Here is a 13,075-nt window from a genome sequence, read left to right as displayed (position 1 = left end):
CATTAGGTAGGACAAAACCGGTGAATAAGGACTACAACGGTTTTAGGAAGGTTAGGGTTTTGCAGGTTAGGAACAAACTGATGTAAAAGGTGAAGGCAAAATAACAGTAACAAAGAGAACTAAGAAAACAGTATATAGTGGAACCACAAACAGTGCTGTGGATATTGGAGACATGGGGAAAAGGTATGAAGGGAACCCTACGTTATGAGTGATATCAGCAGTAAGAGCCAATTTGTTCCAGGGAATGGTGACATGCTTGATGTGTGAAGAGATTCAGTGACCTCTAGATACAGTATATTCATTTTGATGAAAATGGAACAGAAACTACTGCATATGTGGTATACTGTATATAGCAGAAAGATATGAACATTGGACATACTTGGTGTCCTGCTGAAAACTTTCTAATAATCTTGGTAGTGCTCGTCAGCATGTGTAGGCTGCAAAGGAGCAAGTAAAGGTTTGTTCCAAGCTGAAAAGAGAAAAGAAACACAATATTTTGGCTGTGGAGCCTTCTTCAGAAACATTGTGTCTCTTCTCTTTTCAGCATGGAATAAGCCTTTACTCGTTCATTTATCATAAGTAGTTTATTTGAGAGCAGAAAACGTGAAGATTACAGTTCTTCACACCCACTAGACCTTGTTACACACATTTTCTGTGCAATCTACTGTATATTGAGCGTCTGTTAGAAAAGGAGAATGGACTTTCAGACCAGGATCAGGATATGGTGATGCTGGGTATGGTGCTTTATGATTAAAGTGTGTTAGGAGTTCTGGATTTTAAGTGCTTTTTTTATTAAGTTATTTTTCTGTATAATCCTTTGACGTTTTGTGTGCAAAAGGCAGATAAACAATAATAACAGCACCAGAAAAAGAGTGTAGATTTTATAGATTTTTATTTGATTCATAAAATAATATTTTGCATGCATTTAATGATCTAAATATTTTCATATCACTCATACTCAGGCAAATACAGATCCTCACTCTAAAGTATACTGCATCCATCTAACAAGAAAATAATCAACCATACAATAAATAATAAGTAGTATAAGATTGTCTATACATTCATTAAATACATTGATTTAATAAATAGTATAAAAATAAATTTGATTTAGAATTTATAACCCTCTTTCCCTTAGGAGAATATTGCTCTTTCATATGGTCTGCTCTGTGTCAAACAGAGTTTCATGATAGTGATCAGCAGAGCTTTATAAAATAAATACAATACTGCTAGCAATAAGTAAAGCATATATGTAACTTAATAAGTCTGTGATATCTTTTACTGCTTATAATAAATAACCTGCACTGACCAGCTGTCCAGTAAGATAAATAAGAAATTGCAAAAGACTTCCTGTCTCATTAGAAGTGACACAGTTCAGGTGGAAGAATTGAGTAACAGTCAGCTCAGATCTTCAGTGTGCTTCCTGAGAGCATCCCAGGGAGTACAGCTTACTGGTTATTTTGTTCAGAGATCAACTCCATTTCCTTCAATTTCACTCAGACGTTCTCCTGACTGCTCAGCAGAGAAAAAGAGTAATAATAAAGGATCCTGGATTTCAGAAGAGAAACTTTGTGCCTAGAAGGACCAACAGTCATGTGTAGGCTTTATGTTTAGAATATTAAGAAAGATGAACAAAACTGAAAGCATTTTCTTGTGGAGTTTTTGGTTGTGGTTAGTGGCTGTAGTCCACAGAGAAAAACGTATACCAATACGTGTCTGGCAGCAAAAAAACATATTTTTAATTTTGCCAAAAATTCATCTTCCAGATTGGTATTATCGATTATGGGAGCTGCGATTCTTATTGTCAGCACTAGTTAGCAGTAGAAGCAGTTTTTCATGGCTTTAAAGAGGCAATGTGGTGCTTCCGTCCTGCAGTGGATTGACTTTCGTTCTCAGCTGTTATGCTTGAAGAGTGAGGAAGAAAAGGCTGACCAGTGTTTCATGGAGATGAAAATGGTTGTACTGTAACTGTGGCAGATTTGTGTGACACATTTGGAACACCTGAATGGAAGAAAAATAGGAAAATGTAAACATTTCACAAAAAGCACATTTGCACATTTTACATTAGAAGGGACTCTGTAAACACATAGGAGACACATATATAACAAATTCTTACAGACTTGGAGATAATATACTTAACCAAACACATAGTACAAGCCTGTAGAGTCGTGTCATTTCCCAAAATGAAAAGAGCTTTGGCTACTGTGAATGTGAAGTTCAGGAGGAAGGTCAGATCCTAATCTCACCTATTCTGCTCTCCTACTTACTGTATATATACGCCCTCTGACTTACTTCTCTTCTCACTGCACATGTCTCTCAAACCCCTCCCAAAACCACCTCTTCACCCTCACAATATTATTGTGTCTTTGTTTTAGACTGATGACAAAAACACAATTCAACAAAAATGAACATGTTCCCCCATTCAATACTAAAGAGATATGTGAGTTTGTGAGGCAGCATCTCTCTGGGAATAAAACATTTTTGTATATATAATCACAATCTCACCCCTCAGAAAAGCCCATTTCTTGTTGTATATTGCACATGGTATGATCGTCTTCTGTGCCATCTCCTTCTGCAAGCAGCACAGCAGCCACACAGCAGACACTGTAATACAGAGACAAGCACTGATCACTGACACAGCACACACTCTAATAGATACAAGCACTTCTCACTGACACACTGTATTACAGAGACAAGCACTGGTCACTGACACAGCACACACTGTAATACAGAGACGAGCACTGCTCACTGATGCACTGTATTACAGAGACAAGCATTGCTCACTGACACAGCACACACTGTTATAGAGAGACAAGCACTGATCACTGATACAGCACACACTGTAATAGAGACAACACTGCTCCCTGACACAGCACACACTGTAAACAAGCACAGCTCACTGACACAGCACACACTGTAATAGAGACAACACTCCTCACTGACTCAGCACACACTGTAATACAGAGACAAGCACTGATCACTGACACACCACACACTGTAATACAGAGACAACACTCCTCACTGACTCAGTACACACTGTAATACAGAGACAAGCACTGATCACTGACACACCACACACTGTAATACAGAGACAAGCAGTGATAACTGACACACCACACACTGTAATACAGAGACAAGCACTGATCACTGACACACCACACACTGTAATACAGGAACATACTGCTCTGTCTATATCTAACTCAGTGTTTTACTTACACACAAAAGGATCCAAAGGGGAACCAGGATAATTGCAATCCCACAGGGGATGATGATAGCCAGGGCCCAGCCTGGGAAACCCCCTTTACTGGCTGTGGTGGCTGTTAATGAGGTCAGGAGGGCAGTGGGACTGGGAGCTACTGTTGTAGTTAGGTCACCTGCACGCAGAAAAGAACAGTTCATTAAAGATCTCAGTGCTCTTAGTGCAGTTGCTTGATGTCTAAAGTCCTAAGTCTGTATTGTTTTGTCTATGAAATAACACCATATCGTTGAAGTAATTGAGTGAATTTGAAGAAGAGCTACAGTTGTCTCTGTTAAGGAGTTTTATTGGAGATTTATCTTATTTCTCCATTTCCAGCAAAAAGTTAAATTTATACTGAGGTGCATCAAAATTGCATGTCAATTCAAAGTCATTTGGTAGATTTGAATGCATCATAGTACTGTATATGGGTATAATGAAAAAAAAAACATGTTTTGGACAATATAGTAGAGTTAGAAGCTGAGTTCAAACTGTGCAAGAATTAATCAATATTGTTTTTCCATATACTGTACATATTCATGAAGAAAGATATTGGATTATTTTAATTGCTTAAGAAAACAATTCAAAATATTAAATTCATTTCACTATTAATTGTTTCACAGATAAACAGGAAAATGATAACTAGAAATGTTCTGGGAATCATCGATACAGAATATTCATCAACATACTCGGCAGAATACAGCAGTGCATTTTCTCCTTTCTTTCTTTTTTATGCTATTATTATTTTTTGATTTTAGGCACACAGGGGGCCTGGTTGAACACACTTCCATATAGTTTGACTCTTTCTAGTTTGTTTTGCTATGTACAGTAGTTGTTTTGGAAAGTAAAATTGTTTAGAAAAAGGCAAAGGTTGTTAAGCATATTACAGATTTCATTTTGGATTAAAATGCTTGAATGACTTAACAGATAAATGCAGGCATTTATAACTATGTCCCAACAGTTTTTCTAATAATGCTTCGGATTGATTATTCATTTCTCATTCATTTCTCATTTTCACCAGTTAGAAAAAAATCATTCTGAAGCACAGAGTTCAGGGATGGAAAACAGAAAAATCATATCTCCTGAAATAAAGTTGTAATGAATAAGGACTGGATGATCCTACCACTGAGAATGAGGATACTATTCAGGAAACCACTGGGCGTTGAGATGTCTCCATCTTTGAATTGGTACACCACACTGGCACGAATCACACTGCTCACATTGCTGTGGGAAACAAAGCAGAGATGCAGCTAGTCACTCAAGATGGCCACATTTGTCCTTGAGTCATCTGTATGACCTGGAAGTGTTTCACCTAAAATTGGGGAATGCCTGCTAAAAGGGACTCACCTGAAATTGATGGAAGGGAACTTGAACAGGGTGGAATTTGGCTGTCCGAGGATGTTGCTCAACTGGAAGACAAAGCAGAGCCAAGAGCCTTATGAATTCCAGATGACACCAGAAATGAGTATTGATATCAGTGTAAAACACAAAGCCACGTATCTGATACCATATTCAGTTGACAGAAAGGTTATATTCATAAGAAAACATAAAAATATAATTTTTATATTATGCAATATATACAGTATATAAAGTTAAATATATAAAGGTAAAGTCCACACCAGAACCATAGCAGCTCACTGGGCCAGAGCTCATCCTGGTTTCTGTAGTGTTAAGTGCACTGCAGAGCATTTGACATCTGCCCTAGTTTGGTCCATCACAAGGATGACTCCCCAAGCCTGTCTAAAACCCACAACTTATTACCTTCTATAAGTATATAGTATAATTGTTATTTACACCTGAAGAAGGTTTACCAGTCAAATCCTTTTTCTTTCTGCTTTTCAGCATGGAGTTAACCTCTAATTGTTTCTTATATATATTAAAATAAGAACATAAGAAATGTTACAAACAAGAGCAGTCTATTTGTCCCATCTACAGTAGCTTGCTTGATGAGGAACAAGTAAAGGTTTATTCCTTGCTGAAAAGAGAAGAGAGGAGACACAACATTTCAGTTGTGGAGCCTTCTTCTTCACACTTGAAGAAGGCTTCACAGCCAAAACGTTGTGTTTCTTTTCTTCTCTTTCCAGTAAAGAATAAACCTTTACTTGTTCCTTTGCAGCCTACGCATGCTGATGCAGCTATCTACTTGAACTGCTCTAGCTTGTTTGATTACAAGTGCTTATTTGGGTCAAAAATCACATCCAAGCACTTCTTGAACAGTGATGAGTAAAATTCTCACCAAGGAGTTCACAGCGGTTTCAACTTCAGTGTACGTTTCGTTGCTGAATTGAAAGGTATCTGTAACAGGCAGGTTTGTAATACTGAATCCCAGAATGATGGCAAATGAATTTGCACTCATCCCTGAAAGGAAAGGCAAAAGGAGAATTAAAACATGGGCACTATTACAATATGTCCTTTGATCATGACAGGAAGAAGTGATTGATCAAAGATGGGCAGCTTAAGTAATACCAAGGGTATTGTGTGGGTAATATTAATATCACATATTGCGAACATTTCTGAGGACACAAGAGTTTTTGCACTCTTAGAGAGGAATTGCAACAGGAACAGAGACATTATTATAAATGAACACCCTATGATACTCAGTGGATCACATAACAGTGAGGAAATTCTGTGTTCAAGTACCGTCACTCACGTGGACTAACTGTACTATGAACTTCCTTGTGCTCCATTCTTGTCCTATCATAAACGATTGTCATTGATGTAAAATTTGTAATGTCATATTTCATCCTGAATTATCAGAGTTGCATCGGATAAAGGTTTATGTCACATGACAAAATCTTATCATTCACTTACTCTCATAGGACACATTTCCAAATGTCACTTGGTATGTTTCCCGTGACTTAAAGGCATTGACAATGAATTGATTAGCTATTTGCAACACCTGCGCCTCAGAAGGAGCTGGCTTTGTGGTGTTGAACTCCAGTCTGATGAACAGAAGTGCCCTCCCATTTCTGAAATGACAAACATCTTATTATTTAATCATTCTTTTACACCATGCTGCAAGCACAGTTTAAAATAAAGCAACTGACGTCCTTCGGTTTTCGGTGTCTTTCAACTGCTTCACTACAGACCACCTCAACAGCAGATTCACCTCTATCTTTCTCTCAGCCTTTTCAAGTGAACATGTTTATGGAGATTGTGAGGATCAAATGTCAAGTTAAAAAAGGTCTAAGTTCCAAATGTGAGGTTCAAAGGTTCAATGAACTCATGAAAGGGGGTTTCTTTCATTGACATGCAATTCGGCTTAAAGGATTTCTTCGCTCAAAGGGGCACGAATAACATTCTCTAGCACATATTCTCAGCTGATAATGACGAAAGGGACCCCAGCATTTATCTTTCCATCTATTTTCTAACTGCTTTATCCAATACAGGGTTGTGGGGGGCAGTCAGAGCTTAAACCAACAAGCAACAGCCACAAGGTAAACCCTGGACAAGATGCCAATCCATTGCAGGGCATACACAGACATTCACACCACACCAGTGTTTTCAAAAGCTAATTAACCTACCAGTGCTGTATATCACTGGACTGTGGGAGGAAACCCAAAGGAAAAGCCTGAGAACATACAAACACTATACAGATGGCACCCAAGAGATGAACCTAGGGTCCCAACACCGTGAGGCAAGAGAGCTAACCACTGCACCACTGTGCCACCTCCTCAAAATGTGTTCTGAAACCTTGGACTTGCCTTATAAGGGGAGCCAGTGTAGTTGGAGATGGCTGAGCTACATTGGGAAAGAGAAGAGAGAATTCAGTCTACAATGTGTAAAAGACATCTTGTGCAGCATTTTGAAAAACTGAAATTGTCACTGTAATTAGACTCAAGTCTGCATGAATCTGCATGTCTGTAAGATGGACAAGTTTATTAATAAGCTGTAGATTAAAAACCACATCAATTAAAGTAACACTCCATTTACTCAAATTGCTTAGAATGTTCATATGAAGCTGTAGATCTTAAGATAGTAGTATGAGGTGCAAATGTAGATATACAATAACAAGAGTGAGAAGAGTCAAAAATAGAATTTCCATATCATCCATTCAGAGCACACAAAACAGAGAGTTCAACAGAAACAGTCAACAGAAACAGTATCCCAGAACACTTATGAATGAGATATAAAGCTGGAAACAATAAATAACTTTGACTATGATTTCAGGGAGAAGCAGTCACAAAATAGTTGTTCATTTATGCACATGAATGGAGACAATTTCGACAGCAATTAACTAACACAAGAGAAAATATTTTTTGGCATACCACTGATGATGAAAATGTCATTCAGCAGACTACTGCGCATTTCAATGTCGCCTTCTGTAAATCTGTACACCGTATTGGCATGAATTACACTGCTCATACTGCTGTGGAAACAAAGAAATACTAATGAATTATTTCTGAAGTTTGTCAATAAGACATACAGTACCATCTTAAACTTGCAGTGTTACAGACCAGATACATAAATTAAGGATGCAACCAAAAGCAGACATGTTGAGAATTCATGGAAGAGAATTTAAAGAGAGATTTTTTTTGCAAAAGTATAGGCATTAAAATCTACATATCAGAATTCTTCCAAATAGTAATGCACAGAGATGTATATATTCACTTACATGACATTGACACGGGGGAAGGTGAATTGCTTGTAGTTTGGCGTTCCAAGAATTATAAGAAGCTGGAAAGAAGAAAAGAAGAAATGAACAAAACAACACATAAGGGTCTGAAACTCCATTTAAAAAACAGAGTATTCTAATATATTGAATATATATGGGATTTCATTTAACAAAGTTGTTAAATCTCTTGATTGCCAATATAATAACAATGAAATAAATTCCATCATAATTTTCACTATTTCATAAAGATGATTCAAAAATAAATAATGCAGTATCTGCTGAGATTTCAACTTTGAATTCTGTAGATATGAAAGTCTCACCAGCTCATTCATGCTGTTCTGGATTGTGCTGTAACTCTCATTGGTTAAATTAGCTCCTTCTGGAACGGTCAGGTTGCTGAAGACGAAGTTGATATTGACAGCAAAAAAGCTTGCTGTTGTGTCTGTAAAGAGTGACAACAAAGAGTTTAGTACAGAATACAGTTAAAATACCCCGAGACCTTGTATTAATAGGAATGCTAAAGTCAATAGTTATTGGAAACAGAAACTTACTGTAGTAAGTGATATTGGTGATGTTGATTGTGTAGACTCCCAGAGATGTATAAGGAGCCAGGAAGGCAGTGAATTGTTTGACTATCGCAGTTGCACTGACAGTTTGGTTTGTGGTGTTGAACTCCAGTCTTAGTCCAGCCATCACTGACCTCTTTCTGTGATGACAAAGACAGATGCAGAACACTGAGATTAGATGTAACATTTTCACTTCTCATCTCAATTGCTGAGATATGACCACTCTCGCTGAAAGAAAATATCAGCCACTGATGTAAAAAGAGCTTCATTTCCTCTGTGTGGGACTTACGTTGCAGCGGGAGCTGAAGTTGGTGGGAGTGTCGTAGGAGGTGCAGTTGTTGTGTCTGGAAGACCTGCATTTGTGCACAAACAAGAGTGAAGACAGTCAGAGACTTTCTGATTGTGCTCATCTTTTCAGTGCTAACACCAAGAGATATACTGAATCACTCAGTCCAGCCCTGAACCTTCATAAATGAGACCATGAATTAAAGAGGAAAGGTTTAGCCATTTGTCTTGCCCTTCATATGAAACACATTTTAAAAAAGAATGGACTGTATGTGTTTATATATAGAAAAACATCAGAAAAATTCCCCAAAAAACAAAATACGATTTCATTTCTGTTAATTAATATCCAATTGCATCTAATAATACTCTTGGAATACTGCAGGACTATACTGTATGTTGATCATACCGCTGGTAATGAAGATTGCATTGATCAAACCACTGCGCGTCTTGATGTCTCCTTCTGTAAATCTGTAAACCGTGTCAGCATGAATCACACTGTTCTCACTGCTGTGGAAACAAAGAAAACACGGTAAATCATATTTACTAACACATCTATGGAAAATATTGTATCTTCTTTTACAGTACTTAAAACATACAGTGTTGCTGGGCAGATGTGTGAATTCAGGATGGTACGTTTCTTTAAGCAATCATGGAAGAAAGGTTGCAGTCACACTTTTGGAAGAGTTGATTTCTGTTTAACATTCCATCTCTAAATGGATTCCAATGAGAAGACATAGAAGGGATATATATTGACTCACGTGATAGTAACAGGAGGGAAGGTGAACTGGGTGTAGTTTGGTTCACCAAGAATTACAAGGAGCTGAAAAAGAGACAGCAACGTTCAGATGGAATGAAGACATTCTGCACTTTTTTTCACCCTCTGATTAAATCTCGATTCCAAATATAATAAGCGAGAAATATATTCATGTGTTATCTAAAATATGACGATGTTCTTTCACAACAAATGAAACGGTAAGTGCACAGTTTTCCATAATGACTGCTGAGACTGTGGTGTTCTCAAAAAGTTCTTGGATGATCATGTGTGAGAGTCTCACCAGCTCATTGATGCTGTTCTGGATTGTGCTGTAGGTCTCATTGGTTAAATTAACTCCTTCTGGAACGGTCAGGTTGCTGAAGACGAAGTTGATATTGACAGCAAAGGAGCTCGCTGTTGTGTCTGTAAAGAGTGACAACAAAGAGTTTAGTACAGAATACAGTTAAAATACCCCGAGACCTTGTATTAATAAGAATGCTAAAGTCAATCCTTATTGGAAACAGAAACTTACTGTCGTAAGTGATATTGGTGATGTTGATTGTGTAGACTCCCAGAGATGTATAAGGAGCCAGGAAGGCAGTGAATTGTTTGACTATCGCAGTTGCACTGACAGTTTGGTTTGTGGTGTTGAACTCCAGTCTTAGTCCAGCCATCACTGACCTCTTTCTGTGATGACAAAGACAGATGCAGAACACTGAGATTAGATGTAACATTTTCACTTCTCATCTGAATTGCTGAGATATGACCACTCTCGCTGAAAGAAAATATCAGCCACTGATGTAAAAAGAGCTTCATTTCCTCTGTGTGGGACTTACGTTGCAGCGGGAGCTGAAGTTGGTGGGAGTGTCGTAGGAGGTGCAGTTGTTGTGTCTGGAAGACCTGCATTTGTGCACAAACAAGAGTGAAGACAGTCAGAGACTTTCTGATTGTGCTCATCTTTTCAGTGCTAACACCAAGAGAGTTATACTGAATCACTCAGTCCAGCCCTGAACCTTCATAAATGAGACCATGAATTAAAGAGGAAAGGTTTAGCCATTTGTCTTGCCCTTCATATGAAACACATTTTAAAAAAGAATGGACTGTATGTGTTTATATATAGAAAAACATCAGAAAAATTCCCCAAAAAACAAAATACGATTTCATTTCTGTTAATTAATATCCAATTAGATCCAAGAGCATCTAATAATACTCTTGGAATACTGCAGGACTATACTGTATGTTGATCATACCGCTGGTAATGAAGATTGCATTGATCAAACCACTGCGCGTCTTGATGTCTCCTTCTGTAAATCTGTAAACCGTGTCAGCATGAATCACACTGTTCTCACTGCTGTGGAAACAAAGAAAACACGGTAAATCATATTTACTAACACATCTATGGAAAATATTGTATCTTCTTTTACAGTACTTAAAACATACAGTGTTGCTGGGCAGATGTGTGAATTCAGGATGGTACGTTTCCTTAAGCAATCATGGAAGAAAGGTTGCAGTCACACTTTTGGAAGAGTTGATTTCTGTTTAACATTCCATCTCTAAATGGATTCCAATGAGAAGACATAGAAGGGATATATATTGACTCACGTGATAGTAACAGGAGGGAAGGTGAACTGGGTGTAGTTTGGTTCACCAAGAATTACAAGGAGCTGAAAAAGAGACAGCAACGTTCAGATGGAATGAAGACATTCTGCACTTTTTTTCACCCTCTGATTAAATCTCTTGATTCCAAATATAATAAGCGAGAAATATATTCATGTGTTATCTAAAATATGACGATGTTCTTTCACAACAAATGAAACGGTAAGTGCACAGTTTTCCATAATGACTGCTGAGACTGTGGTGTTCTCAAAAAGTTCTTGGATGATCATGTGTGAGAGTCTCACCAGCTCATTGATGCTGTTCTGGATTGTGCTGTAGGTCTCATTGGTTAAATTAGCTCCTTCTGGAACGGTCAGGTTGCTGAAGACGAAGTTGATATTGACAGCAAAGGAGCTCGCTGTTGTGTCTGTAAAGAGTGACAACAAAGAGTTTAGTACAGAATACAGTTAAAATACCCCGAGACCTTGTATTAATAAGAATGCTAAAGTCAATCCTTATTGGAAACAGAAACTTACTGTCGTAAGTGATATTGGTGATGTTGATTGTGTAGACTCCCAGAGATGTATAAGGAGCCAGGAAGGCAGTGAATTGTTCGACTATCGCAGTTGCACTGACAGTTTGGTTTGTGGTGTTGAACTCCAGTCTTAGTCCAGCCATCACTGACCTCTTTCTGTGATGACAAAGACAGATGCAGAACACTGAGATTAGATGTAACATTTTCACTTCTCATCTGAATTGCTGAGATATGACCACTCTCGCTGAAAGAAAATATCAGCCACTGATGTAAAAAGAGCTTCATTTCCTCTGTGTGGGACTTACGTTGCAGCGGGAGCTGAAGTTGGTGGGAGTGTCGTAGGAGGTGCAGTTGTTGTGCCTGGAAGACCTGCATTTGTGCACAAACAAGAGTGAAGACAGTCAGAGACTTTCTGATTGTGCTCATCTTTTCAGTGCTAACACCAAGAGAGTTATACTGAATCACTCAGTCCAGCCCTGAACCTTCATAAATGAGACCATGAATTAAAGAGGAAAGGTTTAGCCATTTGTCTTGCCCTTCATATGAAACACATTTTAAAAAAGAATGGACTGTATGTGTTTATATATAGAAAAACATCAGAAAAATTCCCCAAAAAACAAAATACGATTTCATTTCTGTTAATTAATATCCAATTGCATCTAATAATACTCTTGGAATACTGCAGGACTATACTGTATGTTGATCATACCGCTGGTAATGAAGATTGCATTGATCAAACCACTGCGCGTCTTGATGTCTCCTTCTGTAAATCTGTAAACCGTGTCAGCATGAATCACACTGTTCTCACTGCTGTGGAAACAAAGAAAACACGGTAAATCATATTTACTAACACATCTATGGAAAATATTGTATCTTCTTTTACAGTACTTAAAACATACAGTGTTGCTGGGCAGATGTGTGAATTCAGGATGGTACGTTTCCTTAAGCAATCATGGAAGAAAGGTTGCAGTCACACTTTTGGAAGAGTTGATTTCTGTTTAACATTCCATCTCTAAATGGATTCCAATGAGAAGACATAGAAGGGATATATATTGACTCACGTGATAGTAACAGGAGGGAAGGTGAACTGGGTGTAGTTTGGTTCACCAAGAATTACAAGGAGCTGAAAAAGAGACAGCAACGTTCAGATGGAATGAAGACATTCTGCACTTTTTTTCACCCTCTGATTAAATCTCTTGATTCCAAATATAATAAGCGAGAAATATATTCATGTGTTATCTAAAATATGACGATGTTCTTTCACAACAAATGAAACGGTAAGTGCACAGTTTTCCATAATGACTGCTGAGACTGTGGTGTTCTCAAAAAGTTCTTGGATGATCATGTGTGAGAGTCTCACCAGCTCATTGATGCTGTTCTGGATTGTGCTGTAGGTCTCATTGGTTAAATTAGCTCCTTCTGGAACGGTCAGGTTGCTGAAGACGAAGTTGATATTGACAGCAAAGGAGCTCGCTGTTGTGTCTGTAAAGAG

General features: G+C 38.0%; 1 protein-coding gene and 1 long non-coding RNA gene across 2 annotated transcripts in view; both read right to left on the bottom strand.

Annotated features, from left to right (window-relative positions):
* Nucleotides 1-875: 875 nt before the first annotated feature.
* The window catches only part of LOC148832034 (uncharacterized), a 55,716-nt gene continuing 43,516 nt past the window's right edge, over nucleotides 876-13,075 (bottom strand). Inside the window, exons 40-51 of the mRNA XM_088919469.1 lie at nucleotides 8,399-8,553; nucleotides 8,168-8,289; nucleotides 7,848-7,909; nucleotides 7,501-7,601; nucleotides 6,937-6,973; nucleotides 6,044-6,201; nucleotides 5,469-5,590; nucleotides 4,580-4,641; nucleotides 4,356-4,456; nucleotides 3,214-3,371; nucleotides 2,503-2,601; nucleotides 876-1,998 (exon numbers count right to left, since the gene is read on the bottom strand). Coding sequence (XP_088775595.1) covers nucleotides 2,506-2,601; nucleotides 3,214-3,371; nucleotides 4,356-4,456; nucleotides 4,580-4,641; nucleotides 5,469-5,590; nucleotides 6,044-6,201; nucleotides 6,937-6,973; nucleotides 7,501-7,601; nucleotides 7,848-7,909; nucleotides 8,168-8,289; nucleotides 8,399-8,553 — 1,174 coding nt within the window. The 3' untranslated portion in view covers nucleotides 876-1,998; nucleotides 2,503-2,505. The remainder of the gene's footprint in view (nucleotides 1,999-2,502; nucleotides 2,602-3,213; nucleotides 3,372-4,355; nucleotides 4,457-4,579; nucleotides 4,642-5,468; nucleotides 5,591-6,043; nucleotides 6,202-6,936; nucleotides 6,974-7,500; nucleotides 7,602-7,847; nucleotides 7,910-8,167; nucleotides 8,290-8,398; nucleotides 8,554-13,075) is intronic.
* LOC148832037 (uncharacterized) lies at nucleotides 12,297-13,059 on the bottom strand. Its single transcript, XR_016091267.1, has 3 exons — nucleotides 12,944-13,059; nucleotides 12,645-12,706; nucleotides 12,297-12,393 (listed from the first exon to the last, which is right to left on the bottom strand). It is a non-coding gene; the product is annotated as an uncharacterized LOC148832037 (long non-coding RNA).

This window comes from Atractosteus spatula, chromosome 6, assembly GCF_055471065.1.
Source record: "Atractosteus spatula isolate fAtrSpa1 chromosome 6, fAtrSpa1.hap1, whole genome shotgun sequence".
NCBI classification, from domain to species: Eukaryota; Metazoa; Chordata; class Actinopteri; order Semionotiformes; family Lepisosteidae; genus Atractosteus; species Atractosteus spatula.
The sequence above is the reverse complement of the archived record's forward strand: the minus strand, read 5'-3'. Positions and strand labels throughout refer to the sequence as shown.